At 34.0% G+C, this 20,746-nt stretch overlaps 2 protein-coding genes across 2 annotated transcripts; one reads left to right on the top strand and one right to left on the bottom strand.

Annotated features, from left to right (window-relative positions):
* Positions 1-9,093: 9,093 nt before the first annotated feature.
* Positions 9,094-12,144, bottom strand: LOC140817135 (alcohol dehydrogenase 1-like). The gene is made up of 10 exons (XM_073176741.1): positions 11,984-12,144; positions 11,709-11,845; positions 11,035-11,081; positions 10,605-10,930; positions 10,439-10,521; positions 10,289-10,364; positions 10,134-10,195; positions 9,754-9,849; positions 9,505-9,666; positions 9,094-9,421 (listed from the first exon to the last, which is right to left on the bottom strand). The coding sequence occupies exons 1-10, from the start codon at positions 12,018-12,020 to the stop codon at positions 9,305-9,307; spliced, it is 1,143 nt and encodes a 380-aa protein (XP_073032842.1). The 5' UTR covers positions 12,021-12,144; the 3' UTR covers positions 9,094-9,304.
* A 3,495-nt stretch (positions 12,145-15,639) lies between these two features.
* On the top strand, positions 15,640-17,852 carry LOC140817020 (bidirectional sugar transporter SWEET1-like). The gene is made up of 6 exons (XM_073176576.1): positions 15,640-15,783; positions 15,901-15,937; positions 16,058-16,153; positions 16,230-16,512; positions 16,637-16,756; positions 17,588-17,852. Exons 1-6 carry the CDS (start codon positions 15,741-15,743, stop codon positions 17,747-17,749), a joined length of 741 nt encoding a protein of 246 aa, XP_073032677.1. The 5' UTR covers positions 15,640-15,740; the 3' UTR covers positions 17,750-17,852.
* Positions 17,853-20,746: the final 2,894 nt, after the last annotated feature.

The raw sequence follows: 20,746 nt of genomic DNA, 5'->3' as shown, positions 1-20,746 counted from the left end.
GAGTAGCATGTTGCCCTTTCCCTTGTGGATAACAAGCCGGAAGTTGACCAACGGGTGTCCAGAAACTCGTGAAAAAATTATTACAATCGAACGGGACAACAACGAAACCTAACAATCCAAAGCCTAAGCCGTAGCTAATCTGTATAATCGTGTAATCGGCTTCTTTCTTTTCCCTTTTCAGAATTTAGACAGCTGACTATCAACACGCCAGATAGAAGTGTAATCGAATGTTTAGCTGCCTCTTCTTCTAGAGTTGAGCCATCATATCATAATTCACAAAAAAAAAAACAAAAAATTATATTTTGTTGATAATTTTTTCCACATCAAACATACCCTATAAAAAAAAATTTAAACTCTCGTTAGGTATCACTCCAGCAATGATGAGCCCGTACTGAGAATACAATATCGCTTCGTAGGGTTTTAATTCTCTGAATGACTGTATGTCATATCTTATTTACTACACACACAAAAAATTTATTGAATCAATTAAAAGATAACACCAACAATTACCTGCATATAAAATTCTTGCCAATTGAGATCGGGGTCTCGGATCGTCACACGTTGCTATTGATCTCAATCCATATTGCATGATAAACGATTCGACAACTCGAAACTCAGTTCCATTTTCACAAAGTAACTTTTCTCTTAAGTTCACTGCCTCCTCGAAGCTCGAGTATCCCAAATGCTAAAAAGATATGTCACATCAAAATGGTATGTGGTGGATGTGAAACCCTAGCCTTGAATACCTGATATTCGGTAGAGCATTTAAACGAACTCAGTGATATGCAAGCATGCATGGAGTAACCCTTGGTCACAGACCGAGGACAGAAAGCGGTTCAAGAATTTGAACTCCAACACTTCAAATTGTTTATTCGCTACCACATTGTATAACTGCATGAATAAATCTCAGTCAAGACAACAAATGTTTTTGTTATTTGTTAATGTGGCAGCAGCTTTTAAGATGGAATTTATTTTGTCAGCAAATATTTTACGGCATATATCGAGTAGCATGTTGCCCTTTCCCTTGTGGATAACAAGCCGGAAGTGGACCAACGGGTGTCCAGAAACTCGTGAAAAAATTATTACAATCGAACGGGACAACAACGAAACCTAACAATCCAAAGCCTAAGCCGTAGCTAATCTGTATAATCGTGTAATCGGCTTCTTTCTTTTCCCTTTTCAGAATTTAGACAGCTGACTATCAACACGCCAGATAGAAGTGTAATCGAATGTTTAGCTGCCTCTTCTTCTAGAGTTGAGCCATCATATCATAATTCACAAAAAAAAAAACAAAAAATTATATTTTGTTGATAATTTTTTCCACATCAAACATACCCTATAAAAAAAAATTTAAACTCTCGTTAGGTATCACTCCAGCAATGATGAGCCCGTACTGAGAATACAATATCGCTTCGTAGGGTTTTAATTCTCTGAATGACTGTATGTCATATCTTATTTACTACACACACAAAAAATTTATTGAATCAATTAAAAGATAACACCAACAATTACCTGCATATAAAATTCTTGCCAATTGAGATCGGGGTCTCGGATCGTCACACGTTGCTATTGATCTCAATCCATATTGCATGATAAACGATTCGACAACTCGAAACTCAGTTCCATTTTCACAAAGTAACTTTTCTCTTAAGTTCACTGCCTCCTCGAAGCTCGAGTATCCCAAATGCTAAAAAGATATGTCACATCAAAATGGTATGTAGTGGATGTGAAACCCTAGCCTTGAATACCTGATATTCGGTAGAGCATTTAAACGAACTCAGTGATATGCAAGCATGCATGGAGTAACCCTTGGTCACAGACCGAGGACAGAAAGCGGTTCAAGAATTTGAACTCCAACACTTCAAATTGTTTATTCGCTACCACATTGTATAACTGCATTAATAAATCTCAGTCAAGACAACAAATGTTTTTGTTATTTGTTAATGTGGCAGCAGCTTTTAAGATGAAATTTATTTTGTCAGCAAAGATTTTACGGCATATATCGAGTAGCATGTTGTCCTTTCTCTTGTGGATAACAAGCCGGAAGTGGACCAACGGGTGTCCAGAAACTCGTGAAAATATTATTACAATCGAACGGGACAACAACGAAACCTAACAATCCAAAGCCTAAGCCGTAGCTAATCTGTATAATCGTGTAATTGGCTTCTTTCTTTTTCCTTTTCAGAATTTAGACAGCTGACTATCAACACGCCAGATAGAAGTGTAATCGAATGTTTAGCTGCCTCTTCTTCTAGAGTTGAGCCATCATATCATAATTCACCAAAAAATTAAGTAAAAACAAAAAATTATATTTTGTTGATAATTTTTTCCACATCAAACATACCTTATAAAAAAAATTTAAACTCTCATTAGGTATCACTCCATCAATGATGAGCCCGTACTGAGAATATCATATCAATTCGTAGGGTTTTAATTCTCTGAATGATTGTATGTTATATCTTATTTACTACACACACAAAAAATTTATTAAATCAATAATGATTTATTTATCTATCTCATCATTAAAAGATAACACCAACAATTACCTGCATATAAAATTCTTGCCAATTGAGATCGGGGTCTCGGATCGTCACACGTTGCAAATGATCTCAATCCATAATGCATGATATTATAATTTTTTTAAGTTGTGGCAGCAGCTTTTAAGATGAAATTTTATTTGTCCGCAAATATTTTACGGCTGATATTGACTAGCCTGTTGCCCTTTCCCTTGTGGATAACAAGCCGGAAGTGGACCAACGGTTGTCCAGAAACTCGTAAACAAATTATTACAATCGAACGGGACAACAACGAAACCTAACAATAAAAAGTTTAAGCCGTTGCTAATCTGTATAATCGTGTAATCGCCTTCTTTCTTTTACCTTTTCAAACTTTAGACAGCTGACTATCAACACGTCATAGAAAACTGTAATCGAATGTTTAGCTGCCACTTCTTCTTGAGTTGAGTCATCATATCATAATTCACCAAAAAAAAAGTAAATCAAAAAATTATATTTTGTTGATAACTTTTTCCACATCAAACATACTTTATAAAAAAAATTTAAACTCTCATTAGGTATCACTCCAGCAATGATGAGCTCGTACTGAGAATACCATATCACTTCGTAGGGTTTTAATTCTTTGAATGACTGTATGTCATATCTTATTTACTATACACACAAAAAATTTATTAAATCAATAATGATTTATTTATCTATCTCATCATTAAAAGATAACACCAACAATTACCTGCATATAAAATTCTTGCCAATTGAGATCGGGGTCTCGGATCGTCACACGTTGCAATTGATCTCAATCCATATTGCATGATATCATAATTTTTTTTAAGATGTGGCAGTAGCTTTTAAGATGGAATTTTTTTTGTCAGCAAATATTTTACGGCTGATATCGAGTAGCCTGTTGCCCTTTCCCTTGTGGATAACAAGCCGGAAGTGGACCAACGGGTGTCCAGAAACTCGTGATCAAATTATTACAATCGAACGAGACAACAACGAAACCTAACTATACAAAGTCTAAGCCGTAGCTAATCTGTATAATCGTGTAATCGCCTTATTTCTTTTTCCTTTTCAAACTTTAGACAGTTGACTATCAACACGTCATAGAAAACTGTAATCGAAGGTTTAGCTGCCACTTTTTTTTGAGTTGAGCCATCATATCATAATTCATAAAAAAAAAGTAAAAACAAAAAATTATATTTTGTTGATAAATGTTTCCAACATCAAACACACCTTATTAAAAAAATTGAAACCTCTCATTAGGTATCAATCCAGCAATGATGAGCCCGTACTGAGAATACCATATCACTTCGTAGGGTTTTAATTCTCTGAATGACTGTATGTCATATCTTATTTACTACACACACAAAAAATTTATTAAATCAGTAATGATTTATTTATCTATCTCATCATTAAAAGATAACACCAACAATTATCTACATATAAAATTCTTGCCAATTGAGATCGGGGTCTCGGATCGTCACACGTTGCTATTGATCTCAATCCATATTGCATGATAAACGATTCGACAACTCGAAACTCAGTTCCATTTTCACAAAGTAACTTTTCTCTTAAGTTCACGGCCTCCTCGAAGCTCGAGGATCCCAAATGCTGAAAAGATCTACCACATCAAAATGGTATGTGGTGGATGTGAAACCCTAGCTTTGAATACCTGATATTCGGTAGAGCATTTCAACGAACTCAGTGATATTCAAGCATGCATGGAGTAACCCTTGGTCACAGACCGAGGACAGAAAGCGGTTCAAGAATTTGAACTCGAACACTTCAAATTGTTCATTCGCTACCACATTGTATAACTGTATGAATAAATCTCAGTCAAGACAAAAAATGTTATTGTTATTTGTAATGTGGCAGCAACTTTTAAGATGGAATTTATTTTGTCAGCAAAGATTTTACGGCTGATATTGAGTACCATTTTGCCCTTTCCCCTGTGGATAACAAGCCGGAAGTGGACCAACGGGTGTCCAGAAACTCTTGAACAAATTATAACAATCGAACAGGATAACAACGAAACCTAACAATACAAAGCCTAAGCCGTAGCTAATCTGTATAATCGTGTAATCGGCTTCTTTCTTTTCCTTTTTCAAACTTTAGACAGCTGACTATCAACACGTCATAGAGAACTGTAATCGAATGTTTAGCTGCCACTTCTTCTTTAGTTGAGCCATAATGATACCCCCGGATTGAGGATGAGATCGGCCCGTTCTCGGTAGCGGGAGGTCATCCGGGAGGTCACTCAAGCCGACCTCCCATATCCGCAGTATCGTCGATTAGAGAGGTCGGCCGACCTCTCACGCAGACCTCCCATGTCGACCTCCCAACATGAAGCCGAGCCGACCTCCCATATCCACAGTATCGTCGATTATAGAGGTCCGCCGACCTCCCATAATGAAGCAGAGCCGAGCCGACCTCCAATATTATGGTATCGGTGTGATTGGAAACATCTCGGCCGAGCTCCCATAAGAGCCCAGATTTCAGGCGGGCTCATGCCGACGAGAGATCTTACTCGTGCAGTAGCGCGTATCCCACATAAATCAAAGCTCATTAAAGATCTAACCAAATCTGACACAAGATCTAACGAAATCTGGCTCAAGATATTATCAAATCTTTCAAGATTCTGAGGATCCAAGACCTACCAAATCAAGACTCTATTGTTCTCCTAAAAATACCAGATTTCGTTCATTATTTATTGATTCATATATTCACATTCTCTGAGCACACACTTTAATCCTAGTTTTCTATTCTCTGACTTGAGCGTCAGAGGGGCTACGCCGGAACAACCTTCTGGCCCCCTTCTAACGTTCTTGTTTGTGCTTCCAGATTTTCGAAAGTCCGATCCGAGCTCTCAAGTGAAGATCCGACCTCTCAGCTATCTTCCGAAGGATTGCTCCAATCTCCACCAGTGAGGATCCGACCTCCCAGTTACCATCCCGGATTTCAGCAACATCACATAATATCATAATTCACCAAAAAAAAAGTAAAAACAAAAAAATTATATTTTGTTGATAACTTTTTCCCACATCAAACATACTTTATCAAAAAAATTTAAACTCTCATTAGGTATCACTCCAGCAATGATGAGTTCGTACTGAGAATACCATATCACTTCGTAGGGTTTTAATTCTCTGAATGACTGTATTTCATATCTTATTTACTACACACACACAAAAATTTATTAAATTAATAATGATTTATTTATTTATCTCATCATTAAAAAAATAACACCAACAATTACCTGCATATCAAATTCTGTCCATAGACTCTACATATCAAATCTTGCCAGTTGAGATCGAGGTCTCGGATCGTCACAGGTTGCTATTGATCTCAATCCATATTGTATTATAAACGATTCGACTACTCGAAACTGAATTCCATTTTCACAAAGTAACTTTTCTCTTAAGTTCACGGCCTCCTCGAAGCTCGAGGATCCCAAATGCTAAAAAGATCTACCACATCAAATTGGTATGTGATGGATGTGAAACCCTAGCTTTGAATACCTGATATTCGATAGAGCATTTCAATAGACTCAGTGGCGCAAATATGCAAGCATGCATGAAGTAACCCTTTGTAACGAACCGTACTTTTTACTACTTAAAATTTGCGGAAAAATTAAAAATTTTCTTAAATACGAAAATAAAATCAATAAGGTCGTCATTACATCATCTATTCACAATAAAAATCTTGTCAAAAGTAAAGTTTTCTCAAAGCATCTCGCATCCAACATAAAATCAGAGTATTTTTAAATTGCATAAAAATGTTAAAATAGCGTGGGCGGTCCTCGGGTCAAGCCTCCCGCTCAGTCCAAGCCTGCCCTTGGTCGCCACCTCTTGTCTCCTCATCAACATACTGACATGCATCGATCAAGTCTAGTGAGTCTAAAGACTCAACACGTATAAACTGGGAAATAGCGAGTACTACATAATAAAACCGCATGCAACTTTAAAATAGAACATACATACTTGAACTTGAATTTGCGTAATAAACTTGAACATACGTACATAACATAGACGTAGGTAATCCTGCTTACTTACGAGTTCGTTCAATTCCTTAGGACGTTCTAGAATTCACATGGCTCGACCTTGTAAATCATTGTACTAAACTATGACATCAAACCTCAAACATGTTATAATATTTTTCCCAAATATGAAGGACACGGACCCCGTGCCTACCTCCGTGTAGGGGTCCGTGTAGACTCGGGTGAGAAGGCTCGAAAGGAAGGGTGGACACGGACCCCGTGTCAGGGTCCGTGTGGGGGTCCGTGTAGACTCTGAAAAAAATGCACTCCGGAAAGAACAAAGGCACGGACCCCGTGCCAGGGTCCGTCCATGGGTCCGTGTACCTGCGGGACAAGTAAAGCTTCGGAAATTCTAAACACGCAATGCTTATCATCCTAGACTCGATTGCACGTACCATGAATCGACACCCCGAGACCCATCCTAGCATGCCATAACATCAAACCAAAATCGTACAACCACCCAAAGAAACGATGTTCACCCTACGACACATCCAATTCAAAACGTAGCAATTGACACCAATTCGTTTCCTACGACTTCTAATGCATTCGAGTGCCTATCGACACTAAACGACGTATCAATTAACATCCCAACATCATACTAATCATACCTAGACGCAGCAACGATCACCCGTCGATCCTCAACGAAGCCTGCAACATAGAAACTTCAAGAACACAATTTTCGTAAAAGGCGCAGTTTGAGCAGTCACACGAAAAGCGTCATAACTCACTCAATTTTCATCCAAAAATTTCGAATTTTATATCGAATCGAAGGCATCGAAAAGTTCTACAATCTAGTTGAAAGTTTTCTCAAAATCCCGACGGAAAAATCGCAGTTTTCAACAGAACAGTAAGTTACGAGATTTCAGATTTAAAAAATATTTCAAAACGCATTCAAACTATTTTCCGCTCAAACGACGAATGCCACACATGACTTTTTACGCATAAAAATTACATAACACATAATATGACAGGATCGATGCAGAAAGAACAGAATATATGTGCCTTTTGATATCAAACGTTACCGAAACAGCGTTACCGAAGCGGAGATAGAAGCGAGGTTGATCCAGGACGACGGTGGCTCGATTTTCTTTGAAAGAAACCAACGAAAATTTGCTGGAATTTCAGAGAGAGGGGGCGGCTGCTCTATGGACTAAGAACCCTAATATTACTCTTCTGAAAAATATAAAAACTGAATTGAAAACTTGTGTGTGACTGTTAGCCGCTTTTCAGTGTGTGTAAAAGTGTGTGTGCGTGAGTTTGTATAGATAAAATAGTTTAATTACATAATTAAGCACCTAATTAGAGATGATCATGCATGGGTAAATAATTATTATTAAAAGAATACTAATCAAATGCTAACTTCACTAAAAATTCCTTAATTAAAATAAAACACATAAAATATTAATTTTAAAAGTTTTAAACTCTAAAATTCCCAAACAAATAATTTAGGCTTTAAAATGATAAAACTTAATAAATCATTTAAAATGCCCCATCCTCAACCTTAAAATAAAATTACCACATTTTAAAATTGCCAAAATCGTCACCGGTCTCTTCTCCTCAATCCCGCCTCGAATAATCGCATGAAACATAAACTCGAGAAACATTTTAACGTGCATCACAATGAACGTGAATAATTTAAAATAATGCATTTTCATAACTTATGCATGGCTAAAACTCATTTAAAATTAATTAAATAACTTACTAATTAAATAAATACATGGGTTATACGTGTACTGAATTTGGGCACTACACCCTTGGTCACGGACCGAGGACAGAAAGCGGTTCAAGAATTTGAACTCTAACATTTCAAATTGTTCATTTGCTACCACATTTTATAACTGCATGAATAAATCCATGTTAAGTCAAAAGATGTTATTGTTAAAAAAAGCGTACAACTTGACATATGAAAGTGAACTAAGTTACGTTGTTTTTTCTTAATATGTTAAATAAGTTTCAAAAACTCGAGTTAGCTTCTTCTTTTTCTTGATATCGACCCACCTGTTAAATAGTATATATATGGATCCATCAACTCATCAAGTTCAATATTTGACATAAAAAAGAAATTTCATTGCTTCCAACTTCCTAATCAAAATACAATCGTGGTGCAGTGCTACCGTAAAGAATAAATATCTTAAAAAGTCGTCAATTTAATATCAAGAACTCCTACGTACCTTCTGCGTGGGCTGCTAATTTTAAGTCTTCTATAAAATCAATTTGCTTGAAATGTAACGATAAAAAAAACCCAAAAAACTAAGAATTTTTTATAGAGAATTTTTGTTTGCGAGAGAGAAATTTTGAGAAAGAAACCCAAAAAACTCAATTCAATAGATCATTTTGTTTTTGCGCGAGGAAGAAATTTTGATAAAATGAGGAAGAAATTTTGATAAAGTGACCGTTAGTATTAGATATATTTAACAAATGTAATTCCCTATAATCAAGTTCAATAATAATAATGAAAGAAATATAATTTGTTTTTAATTACATTTTTCTCTTTAATGGGCGGATTATTATTCGACTATCGAGCAAAAACACGAGTCTCGGATATATTTCAACAACTATTGTCCACCTTTTTTTTTATTGAACTTGATTTTAGCGACAAAAACTAAACAGAACAATCCAACAATAGCCAAGTGAACTCTCCATTCACCACATACAATCGATTTTATGATAATCGATCTGATCTTAAAATTCATAAACGCCTACTACAGCTCCGTCCAAAAACTTATTTATTCAACACACTTTCAACTATAACATATTATTTCCCCATGTCGATGATGCAACGCAAGCCCTCACCACCGACCATGAGGTCGAACGCCTTGTTGATATCCGAGAAATGAACTCTGTGTGTGATGAATTTGTCCAGCTCGAGCTCCTGAAAACCAAAAGAAATTCATGGATCAACAAAATAATTTTATGAAATGGTAAATATGTGCATTGTTATGTTGATAAAATCACCTTATTCATGTACTTCTCAACTACGGCTGGAATGTCGCTTCGAGGCTTAAAGTTACCAAAAAAAGTTCCTTTAAGAGTCCTTTCATTCAACACATTGAGAGGATGAGTTTTGAATGCATCGTCCTTGCTCGGAACTCCAACAAGTACGGCAACACCCCAACCCTGTAATGTGACATCAGATTTTAAGATGAAATTTTTTTTCATTTCGAGAAAAAAGTGAAAAGAAAATTGATAGAAGGGGATGGCTACATCGTGAACGCATTCAAAAGCAGATATCATAGCGTTAACATTTCCTGTGCACTCTAAGCTTCGATCGACTCCACCATCTGTCATCTCTGCAATGACCTGATATTATGAAAGAATAAAGAACAAATTAATAGCGAAAGTGTGATTACTATTATGAAATTTTTTCGAGTGTAGTTATTTCATATAAAAAACCAAAAACCGTGATAAAAGATAAAGTTATTAGCGGGCAATTTCCCATGTGTCATCAAGTTAGCTCTGGGCGGCCTCTATTGCCTACTACTAAGTGGCTGGTATGTCGAACATATATTTTCCTCAAATAGCTTTTATGGATAGTTCTAATAAAATAAAATGGACCAGAAATAGAATAATGCAACAGGATTAACCTCTTGAATAGGCTTGTCATGATCTTTGGGGTTCACAAACTCCGTCAAACCAAATTTCCTTGCTGTCAACAAGAATACAACACAAATACCGGTTGTAAATCACTGTTGACCAGTCATTGAAAAAATCAGTAGCTATGTAATAATTTTTCAGTAACCTGCATCGAATCGATTCGAGTTCAAATCTATTCCAATGATCCTCGACGCCCCACAAATCCGGGCTCCTTCGGCTGCCTGAAAAGCAAGAGAATAAGCATCTACTCCCTAGAAAGTAAAGTATAAATAGAAGCATTTCAGCATCATCTCACAGCTAAGCCAACAGCTCCCAATCCGAAAATGGCAACAGTCGAGCCTTTCGTCGGTTTGGCTACGTTCATAGCCGCGCCAAGTCCTTCATGACAAATGCCAAATTTTAATCCCAAACCCTTTTTTCTATGCAGTTCGATATTCAATACAAAATGTAAGAACGCTAACCAGTTGATATCCCACAGCTAAGAACACAAACTTTATCCAGTGGCGCTGCAGGATTGATCTTGGCGACACAGCCAACATGCACAACCGTATATTCGCTAAAAGTGGATGTTCCAAGAAAATGATATATCGGTTGCCCGTTCTTGGAAAACCTCGTCTTGCCATCACTAAGCATCACGCCACGCTCTGTGTTTATCCTCAGAGTTTCACACATGTTGCTTTCTGCTGATTTGCAGTGACGACATTCCTTGCATTCGCCAGTGAACACGGGAAGAACATGGTCGCCTGGTTTGAGATCTGTGACATCTTCACCTACACTCTCGACGATTCTACAATCATACAATGAATGAATGAATTTTTTCCAGATAAGTAACGAGTATGAACTTCATTAAAAAATATGAATTCGAGAAGTTTTGTTCAAAGTTAATCATACCCTCCAGCTTCATGACCAAATATGCGAGGAAATAGTGGCGTTTGCCCCTGAAACGAGATTGTCCACAGCTTAGTCTTAATCTTGTTAGCTATTCATGTCATTATGTTTTATAGCATGTTTAAAAATATCTCTGTTTTTTATTCTTTCTTTCAGTTGAGGTTTTGGCTACTTTTGGTTATGTGAAATACAGATCGTAGTAGTGAGGAATTTATATTGCCATTGAGCATTGTCTCGAAATTTCATTCCTCTTATGCTAACAAGGGATTATTATACTAGTTCTCTTTAGCTAGTGATAAAATCAGAATCTTGACCAGACATACATCGTATCATGTTACAATTACTCATAGAGAAACAACAAAAATACACCTAATAGACTACTTTTTTTCTGAGGTCTCCTACCTAACAATGGTTCTTGTTAGCTTTTCAAAAGACAGGCGATGTTACGATCTTGATTTCGTGAGAAACTATGAACTAATTAATAAGTTTGAGAGATAAATTAGTACTCTAGTCTTGGTCACTTCCATGAACTTTCGGCCGGCCTAACATAGATGGCTAAAATGCAGCACACAATCCCATAAGTAACAACACGAAAATAAAACAGATCCACAAAGAACTGCGTGGTATATAAATGTGAAGTACACTCAGCGAGTCACATTTCGGAAAGAATCCAATACCTTGGCTTCCCAGAAGTGGAGATCCGTGTGGCAAAGTGAGGTGAAAAGGATCTTCAGTCGAACTTCCATTTTCTGCGGCGGTGCCACCTCCACTTCTTCGATCACCAGTGGCTTCCCTGCCTCCCATGACACGGCGGCTACAAGAAGACAAGTGTCACTCAAATTAATTAAGACAATCCTTCAGATACGGAGATCATCACAAACCCAGTTCATAATTCAATCGAAACCCAAGAAATTTTCAAAATATCAACAGTCGGCTTTGATCAAGAAATGACCTTTGCATCGAATAACTTGCCCAGCTGAGCTCGACATTGTCACTTCTGTAGTGCAGTGCGCTAATGTTTGATCAACTGATTATAATTTTGCGATATAAAGTTCAAGAACATTCATGTATTTGCTGTGTGTCATAATGTCATGTTGATATATAGCGCAGGGCCGCGTGGAGGGGCTATGAGGTTACGTGGAGCTTAGTAATTTCATATCTTCTTCCACAAAATCGTACAGTAATAATCTCTAGTTTCTAGTGTTTTCTTTTTAAAAACAAAAACAAACGAACAAATCGGCCCGTGCCATTTGGATCTGAGAAATATGTACGTCCCTTGTCTGTTTGAACCTAACATGTGTACTAGGATTACTATATATTAACCCCACAAACCTAGAGATAACAAATTTGATTGTTTTTTGGATTAAAAATGAAATCTATTTTCCAAAAAGTTATTAAAAATAGGAAATTTTAAAAATTTTAAATATAGAAAAATACTTATACATGAACGCAACACATGGAAAAATATTATAATTCTTATTGTCAATCAATTAATTTGAATCAATTTCAAATATTAATTTAAATTTTTTAATAATGTTAAATTATATACTATGTGTTGCGAGGGTTTAGAAGTCTTTTACCATAGCTCAACTGATTAAGTTCATATATGCTGTTAAGATGAATTTCAAATTTATTTTTCAAAATAATGGATAATGCCTCCACTGCCTGTGCCAGCAAACAAACAAATACTATAATAAAGGGTTTTAGTGGAGGGACGTGCTATTTGTTTACATCCATTAGTTTGTAAGAGATTCAATGCAGATTTTGATGGTTCCACATTTAAACCAACTGAGGGTCAGTCCGTCTGATATTCCAATGGGAGTATCAAAGAAATCCTCAATCCGGATATCAGGTGATCAAATCGTTTCCCCTAAATAAAATCATGTCACAATAATAAAAAATATTGAATCGCCCTAATATATATATATATATATATATATATATATATATATATATATATATATATATATATATATATATATATATATATATAAAATCGAATTGGACCCTAATATATTTTATAAAGTTGAAGCCGTGGCTACCTCTAGAGAAAGCAAGGTGTCAAGGGAATAAAAGGGGGAATGAGCCGGTTTGAGCTAAAAAAACAAAAACACAAAAACTACTAATATCATCTTCATCATTATTTTTAAACAAAAACTCACACAAAATTGATTTACGATTTAATTTTATAAGATGAATATTTTATTTAGCCTAATTCATAATATTTTTTATATTAAAGATATTAATTTTCATTTTAAACATCAATCAGATCGATCTGTATAAAAATTAATTAAAAAATGGAAAAGAGACAGATGTGGAAAAAATCGATATAATAAAAAAAGTATTATTTTTATTTTTTGCACTCGGTGATTCTCATCTACGAACTCCTTTTCAATTAAAAAAGGGCCGAGATTGATTTGACAATTCCCCCGCACTTTCGATCCGATTAATTAATACGTTCTCTATAGCAGTAAAATGGCACGTATTTTTTTTACTTAATTTTCAACGACCATGACTTTTATTTCCCTTTTCTCAATACCCAAAATTTAATTTTAATTATCTGGCTAATTAACTCATAGGAATAATTTTCAGAACAAAAATCAGTTCAATTACATCCTAAAATTGCAATTTCGATCCATTATATAGATTTGGATCGGAGCATGTTTCTTGTGAGACGGTCTCACGGATGACCCAAATAAAAGACTCATCTCACAAAATACAACCCGTGAGACTTTCTCACATCAATTTTTGTCATATATTTATATGTTACTCATGATCTTGTTGGTGTTGGTATTGGTATTGATGTTGGCCTTGTGTTGGTGTTGTAGAATTTCTGTCTACGAGCTCGTTTGATAACATATTATATGATATGATAAGAAACAAAACGATTTTAAAATGACTGAGTTGGTGTGGAATATTAATTGATAAATAAAAATATGTTTAGTTTGAATGACTAAATTTGACGTAAGGTGATAAATATATAATTTATCATTTTAATAATAAATAAATATAATTAAAAAATTATATATCTTTATTATACATGAAAGATAATATTTAAATTGATATACGATAAATATTATAATAATAATAATAAATGTATACATGGAAAACCAAATATTAGATGAAATTTGATTAGTAAATATATACATGTAAGATCCGTGAGACGATCTTACATGAGACCCACTCTTTATTTTTCCTTCAATTTTTTTCCTTTTTTTCATGTGTGTTGATGTAATGTTGACTTGACACTAATATGTCGCTCAAATGTGAAGTGCGAATTAATATATATCCTCGAAGAAAAATACTTAAACTATCAAAAAATTTAAAATATTGGATAAAGACTGCAATTTTAATAATATAAATGACTAAATTTGTAAAAAGAAAAATCCGTAAGACGGAAACCTACAATTTTCTTGTTCAATTAATTACCAAGTGAAGATGCGAAATGAACTATCAAACACAATTATAAGGCAGATTAATTTTCATTGTAACCAACCGATGGAATTACACATAATTAACAGGGTCAAATGAATCGGTGTTTATATGTATTCGAAGCAAATGCAAAAGAGTGAGTCTCATGTGAGACCGTCTCACGGATCATAATCTGTGAGACGGGTCAACCCTATCCATATTCATAATAAAAAATAATACTTTTAGCATGAAAAGTAATATTTTTTCATGGGTGACCCAAATAAGAGATCTGTCTCACAAATACGACATGTGAGACCGTCTCACACAAGTTTTTGCCAATGCAAAAATCTTTAGGACCAAAAGAAGTTCATCAATATTTGAATATATTATAATCTTTTATGTGTGTGCTATATATATATATTTTAGATATACCATAACTAAAAGATTAAATTTATCTAGAGTTTTGAAAATATCAAATTAGTGTATCCACAATTTGACGCGAATTACAACTCTGGTTAGGTCAGACTCAAAATCCTATAAATATATGTAGCCTCCAGTTGGTAGACACACATACACAACAACACACAAATACACAAATATTCTCACTCTTTGGTAATTCTTGGAGAATCGTCAGTTATCTCCGAAAGTTTAAAACGTACATGTAATCAGAATATTGTTCAGACAACCGTAAAAAGAAGAAAATATCGTTCGTGGGATTTGTTTGAAGGAGTTGCGCCTCATAAATCGAGTTAGAGATCCAACAACAAAAGTGTGTCTTATTTCCGTCGAAAAGGTACACATGATTTATTGTTATACATAATAAACTCTAACAATCATGATACACAATTTAGCATCAAAAGGGAATTTATAAAAATTCTAGTACACCAGAATTGACAAACGAGTTTTGGGAAGGTGGGAAGCTAAAGGATATAATATTTACAGTACTCCTTGTCATATTGGATAAGTTGCTAAAAGAATCCCGGGCCGTGCTCCATCGTTACCCTTCACGCAAAAATCATTTCCTACAAATCGCTAAAATCTAAATAGGGAGTTTGCGCGTTTTCTGACATGGCCAATGCATGGTGCAATTCCATGTCAATGAGATTACGGAGATATGTGCGGATGAGGGCGTAATTTGCTACATTCAATTAACAATTGTGGCTATTTCTGATTTTTGGTTCTATTTAAGTCCACCCTTCATTTTTTATCATCGATCACCACCACTGTGACGAGCTAGCTTGTTCAAGAAATCAGCTTTTTGTTTCGAAGTCCTTACGATTAATAAATATTTGATTCAGATGATTAAAGAGAAGGCCCTGCGTTTGGTGTTTGGAGTTTTTGGTGTGTTTTTGTTAAATTTCTGATCTTTATTAATTTATATTATTATTAAGCTATGTTTCTTTAATTTAGTCACTTAAACTGTCATCATATTTGTGACTAGTTTATGTTTCACCACAGGGAATGCTACTGGATTGTTTCTCTTCCTCTCGCCAGTGTAAGCAAATTTTTTTGATTGGAAAAACTGATGTCTTAATCCTTATATATATTCCTCAGTTGCTACATTAATTTTTCATATTTTTGAGGTAAACCAATGGTTTTGATTGAAATAGGATAGAGTGACATTTAAGAGGATCGTCACGAAGAGATCAACCGAACAATTCTCCGGCATTCCTTATGTCATGTCCTTACTCAACTGCTTACTCTCAACTTGGTAAAATATTTTTTTTTCAAAAAAATTATGTTCCTGTATATATACAAAATACTTGCTAGTTATACTAATCATGCAGGTATGGGCTTCCTTTCATAACAAAAAATAATGTCTCGGTGTCGTCGATCAACGGTGCTGGTGCGGCGATAGAGTCGATATATGTGTTGATATTCCTTATATTTGCACCCAAGAAAGAGAAGGCAAAGATTTTAGGGCTTCTGTGCTGTACTCTCTCCGTGTTCTCGGTTATTGCTTTGGTTTCGGTCTTGGTCATTCACGACGCCAATAAAAGGAAGAACCTATGTGGTTTTGCTGCCACCTTTTTCTCCATAATAATGTATGCTTCTCCTTTATCTGTCATGGTAAGATACATCAATGATCAATCTTTCATTAATCAAGAATATTCTAAGTACGTAGCGAAGTGTGGTTAGGGTGTAATTAATTATTAACTAAGATGAAAATATTTTGATTAATTTATTTGTGCAGATGATGGTGATAAAAACCAAGAGCGTGGAGTATATGCCCTTTCTCCTATCGCTCTTCGTTTTCCTTTGCAGCACTTCCTGGTTAACCTACGGGCTTATTGGAAAGGACGTTTTCATATTTGTGAGTTGTTATTTATTTCGTTTTCATTAGCTAGCTACACCCAATATATATATATATATATATCCAACAGATGCGTTTAATGTGTGGTTAACCACACATTTATAATCTAAACGTTTCAAAATATAAATAATAAACATGTGTGGTTTTTGTAAAAGATTAAATTCGTAGAAGTGATTAAATTTATTGTTTGTGAAGAAATAAAGACAAATCATAAGTGAATAGAAACAAAAATGAAAAGCTGAAAATCAAGAAGTGTTTAGTATTTGATAAATAAGTTATTACATATCAAAGAATCACTTTTGAATAATTAGAATCATCTTTTAGATTTCATTTAAATTAAGCAAAATATGAGTTTAAGAAACACATCCAATGTGATTTTTTCTTTCTTTCAATAATCAGACAAAAACTTGTGTGAGACGGTCTCACGGGTCGTATTTTAGAGACGGATCTCTTATTTGGGTCATCCATGAAAAATATTACTTTTTATGTTAAGAGTATTAATTTTTATTGTGAATATCGATAGGGTTGACCCGTCTCATAAGATATATACTCATCATTTTTTTTAATGATTGCAAACACTACTATAGATTCAATTTGGATATATATAAGGATTTTGCTTAATATAAACATATTTTATGAAACCCAATTTTCAAGTGTAAAAGTGAAACAGTGTTATATTAAAGATGGAAGGGCCGAAAAATCAAAATTTCTTATATAAAAAACAAACAAATTCGACCGAATACATTACATGGTGGGCCTCGACAGGACTGAAGATTAATTAGTTAACGATATTTGATTTTGATTTAATGTAAAATCATCATAAATTTGCAGGTGTCAAATGCATTTGGTTGCTTATTCGGAACGATGCAGCTGATATTGTATGCAATTTACCGCGATAATAAAGGCGAAAACAGCAATATAATTACCGCCGATGGCTCATTTGAAAAGGGGCCAGGGGCATCCAACCGTAACCAATCAAATAATTATTCTTAATTTTATTTTACTACATTTTCTAGCCGCTCTAATTAAATCATTATATTGTTGAAAATATACTGTTATTTTTATTATTCTTTTTTTTTTTTTACTGGAAACAATGGAAGAGTCCAATATATAGAGTTTTTATTAATAATTGATGAAATAACTGCAAAGACAATCTATCTATATTTCTATAATTAAGTGTGAGAATATGATAATAACTACTTAGAGAAGACACCAACTTTTTTTTCCAATTGTACCCTTATATGATACTAATATTACACTTTTGTTTTTTGTTTTTGTTTTTTCAAATTTCAACACACTTTTATTTTTAATTTTTTTTATTTCAATCATTCAAATATCAATTTAGTCCCTCCATAATTTGTCAAATTTCACTTTAGTTCATCGATAATGATAAAAAAGATTGTACACACTCTATACTATATTATTAAGTTTGAGGATATGATAATAACTACCCAGAGAGGACACCAACTTTTTTTTTCTATTTTACACATATATGGTACTAATATTACACTTTTGTTTTTTGTTTTTGTTTTTGTTTTTTTAAATTTCAATTGTTTTTTTTTTAAATTTAAACACTTTTTTTTTATTTCAACTATTCAAATATCAAATTAGTCCCTCCATAATTTGTCAAATTTCACTTTAGTTCATCGATAATGATAAAAAAATATTGTACACACACGCATCGCGTGTGCAGAATAACTAGTATGTATAATGTATGTATCAAATGAAAGACTACTTATTATTGACCAATTTTTTTTTTTTTTTACTTCGATCCTGTAATCTACACCTTTTCACCCTTAGGGTTTGTAGAATATCCAATGATCCAAACTTTTGATACAACATGGTAAAAAATAATTAGACCATCACACCTTGACGTAATCGCGGGTCATGAAAATAACCCATTATTTTTATCCTAAAAGTAACATCTCATATGTATATCTTGAGGGACGTATACAATTTTACTGTTCTATTAAATTATATATCTTCATCGTAAAAAAACATAAAAATCAATGAGTAGATCTCTTGTAAGACGATTTCACGAATATTTATCCGTGAGACGGAATTCACAAAAAAAAATAATAATTTTTTATAGATGACCAAATAAGAGATATGTCTCACAAAATACGACTCGAACCACCATCTCACATAAGTATTTGACAAAATTCAAATAAGAATGGAAAGAAAACAAATAAGCACAATCAAAGGGCCCCAGAACCTTAAATGAAACACAGCATGCAATCCGAATCGCCGCTACAATAAATAACCTGCCTATTACAGTTACCTTAGCCCAACGCAATTTCTTTCTTCTTCCGCATCTGTCGTTTAGTTTACACTCTCTTTAAAATAATTAATTTCCAAAACTTCATCCATATTATGCGTACGTATTTTACAAAAAGTATACGTAACATTTAATCTTATGTATAAATAAAACAAGTATTTCGATTCTTGATCTTAATAATTAGAATCAGTCGTATGTGAGTACGTAGCTAATGATCAGTGATCACCACAATGACAATTGTGCCTGATTTAGTAATGAATTTGAACCCACTCGAGTAGCCCTTGTCTTGAGGGCAATGTAACCTTCAAAACACCCTAGCTAACTGATTGTTATGCGTCTTCCCGATTTTTTTGATGATTGCGATTGTACAGATTTAATTTATGCTCATCCGTTCTACAGACAACAGCATGTTGGGATACATTGATAGCGGAATATATATAAACCGGTAAAATAATTTTTTTATTCATTAATTCGTCTTTGTGTTTCAGTTTATTAACTTTTCAAAGTTTGGTCTTGGTACACTGAATTTTAATTTTCAGATATTTTGGTCTAATTGTTGATCTGGTGCTAGACACATCAACATTTTTCGACGCCACGTAATTAATTTCATATGTCACGTCAACGCTTCGGCGAAATAGAATAGAAAAATATGCACCTGAACCAAAATTAAATATAGAACAAGTTAATGAAAAAAATAAGGTTATTTTCCCAAGTATATTCTAGTGCATGCACTCGATATATACGTATCAAAGATGGTCTAAATGACTGGATTTTAATGCTTTCAGACTTAAAAAAGAATATCGTTTCATTGGAAATGAAGGTTGGCATTTATATGGTTGTATTAATTGACTTGAGTGAGCATATATAAACTGATCAAACCTTTATCAAAAGACGATGCATGAATATTATATTTATATATATATAAACTGATCAAACCTTTATCAAAAGACGATGCATGAATATTATATATATATATATATATATATATATATATATATATATATCCCCGAAGACGAGTTGCGGTTGTGGTCGAAGTGTATTATACGAGAGGGGAAGAAAAGTGGGGAAAATACTATTCTTTACGTGAAATTAATGAGATCTTTAAAAAATAGAAATTAGTGAGAAGCTTACGTGCCGCTGTCTGCATGCAACGTTGTGCACTCTCTTGTCTTTTCTATTTATGATATCCATGCAATGTCCATCGTCATCTAGCTGCCTAGTGGCACCGCCCCGAATTCTACTTCTCCTCCAATAATAATAATAAGTAAATGAATGAATAAATAGATACATAATTCGTACTTTTATCATACTCGATAATTATTTGCTTGCTAGTTTATTACTGGTATGATTCAATATTTGATTCGATCAGTTTTTGTGCGTGGGTAAAATGGAATGATTTTCATTAATTGTGTGTGATGATTGACCAGCAGAGTATTAAAGAAAAAGAAATGAAAGGAAACATGTGATATATAAGATAAAATCTGGTAAAGTTCAAAATTAAATCAAATGTACGTAAAATGCGAAAGGATTGAATTTTATATATTTTATTTAAAAATTGTGTACATGACTTGATTGAACTTTTGAAAGTTTATAGGGTGAACTCAATTAATTTCTTGAAGAGTGTGTGTCATCACAAAAAAAACGTGATTCTTCACTGTTCATTTTCAAAGATATGTTTTTGACTTTTGTTATTTATTAATATCCAATTTTGT

The sequence above is a fragment of the Primulina eburnea genome, chromosome 16 (assembly GCF_022965805.1).
Source record: "Primulina eburnea isolate SZY01 chromosome 16, ASM2296580v1, whole genome shotgun sequence".
NCBI lineage: Eukaryota > Viridiplantae > Streptophyta > Magnoliopsida > Lamiales > Gesneriaceae > Primulina > Primulina eburnea.
This window is presented reverse-complemented; position numbering and strand designations above follow the sequence as displayed.

Bases quoted from the DNA above. Each gene is read 5' to 3' on its own strand.
- LOC140817135 (XM_073176741.1), bottom strand. From the start codon at position 12,020: ATGTCGAGCTCAGCTGGGCAAGTTATTCGATGCAAAG. The intron at 11,846-11,983 runs GTCATTTCTTGA...GTCTTCTTGTAG, and splicing joins GCAAGTTATTCGATGCAAAG to CCGCCGTGTCATGGGAGGCA. The intron at 10,365-10,438 runs GTGAGATGATGC...CTTGCTTTTCAG, and splicing joins TGGGAGCTGTTGGCTTAGCT to GCAGCCGAAGGAGCCCGGAT.
- LOC140817020 (XM_073176576.1), top strand. From the start codon at position 15,741: ATGATTAAAGAGAAGGCCCTGCGTTTGGTGTTTGGAGTTTTTG. The intron at 15,938-16,057 runs GTAAGCAAATTT...GAAATAGGATAG, and splicing joins TTTCTCTTCCTCTCGCCAGT to AGTGACATTTAAGAGGATCG. The intron at 16,513-16,636 runs GTAAGATACATC...TTATTTGTGCAG, and splicing joins CTTCTCCTTTATCTGTCATG to ATGATGGTGATAAAAACCAA.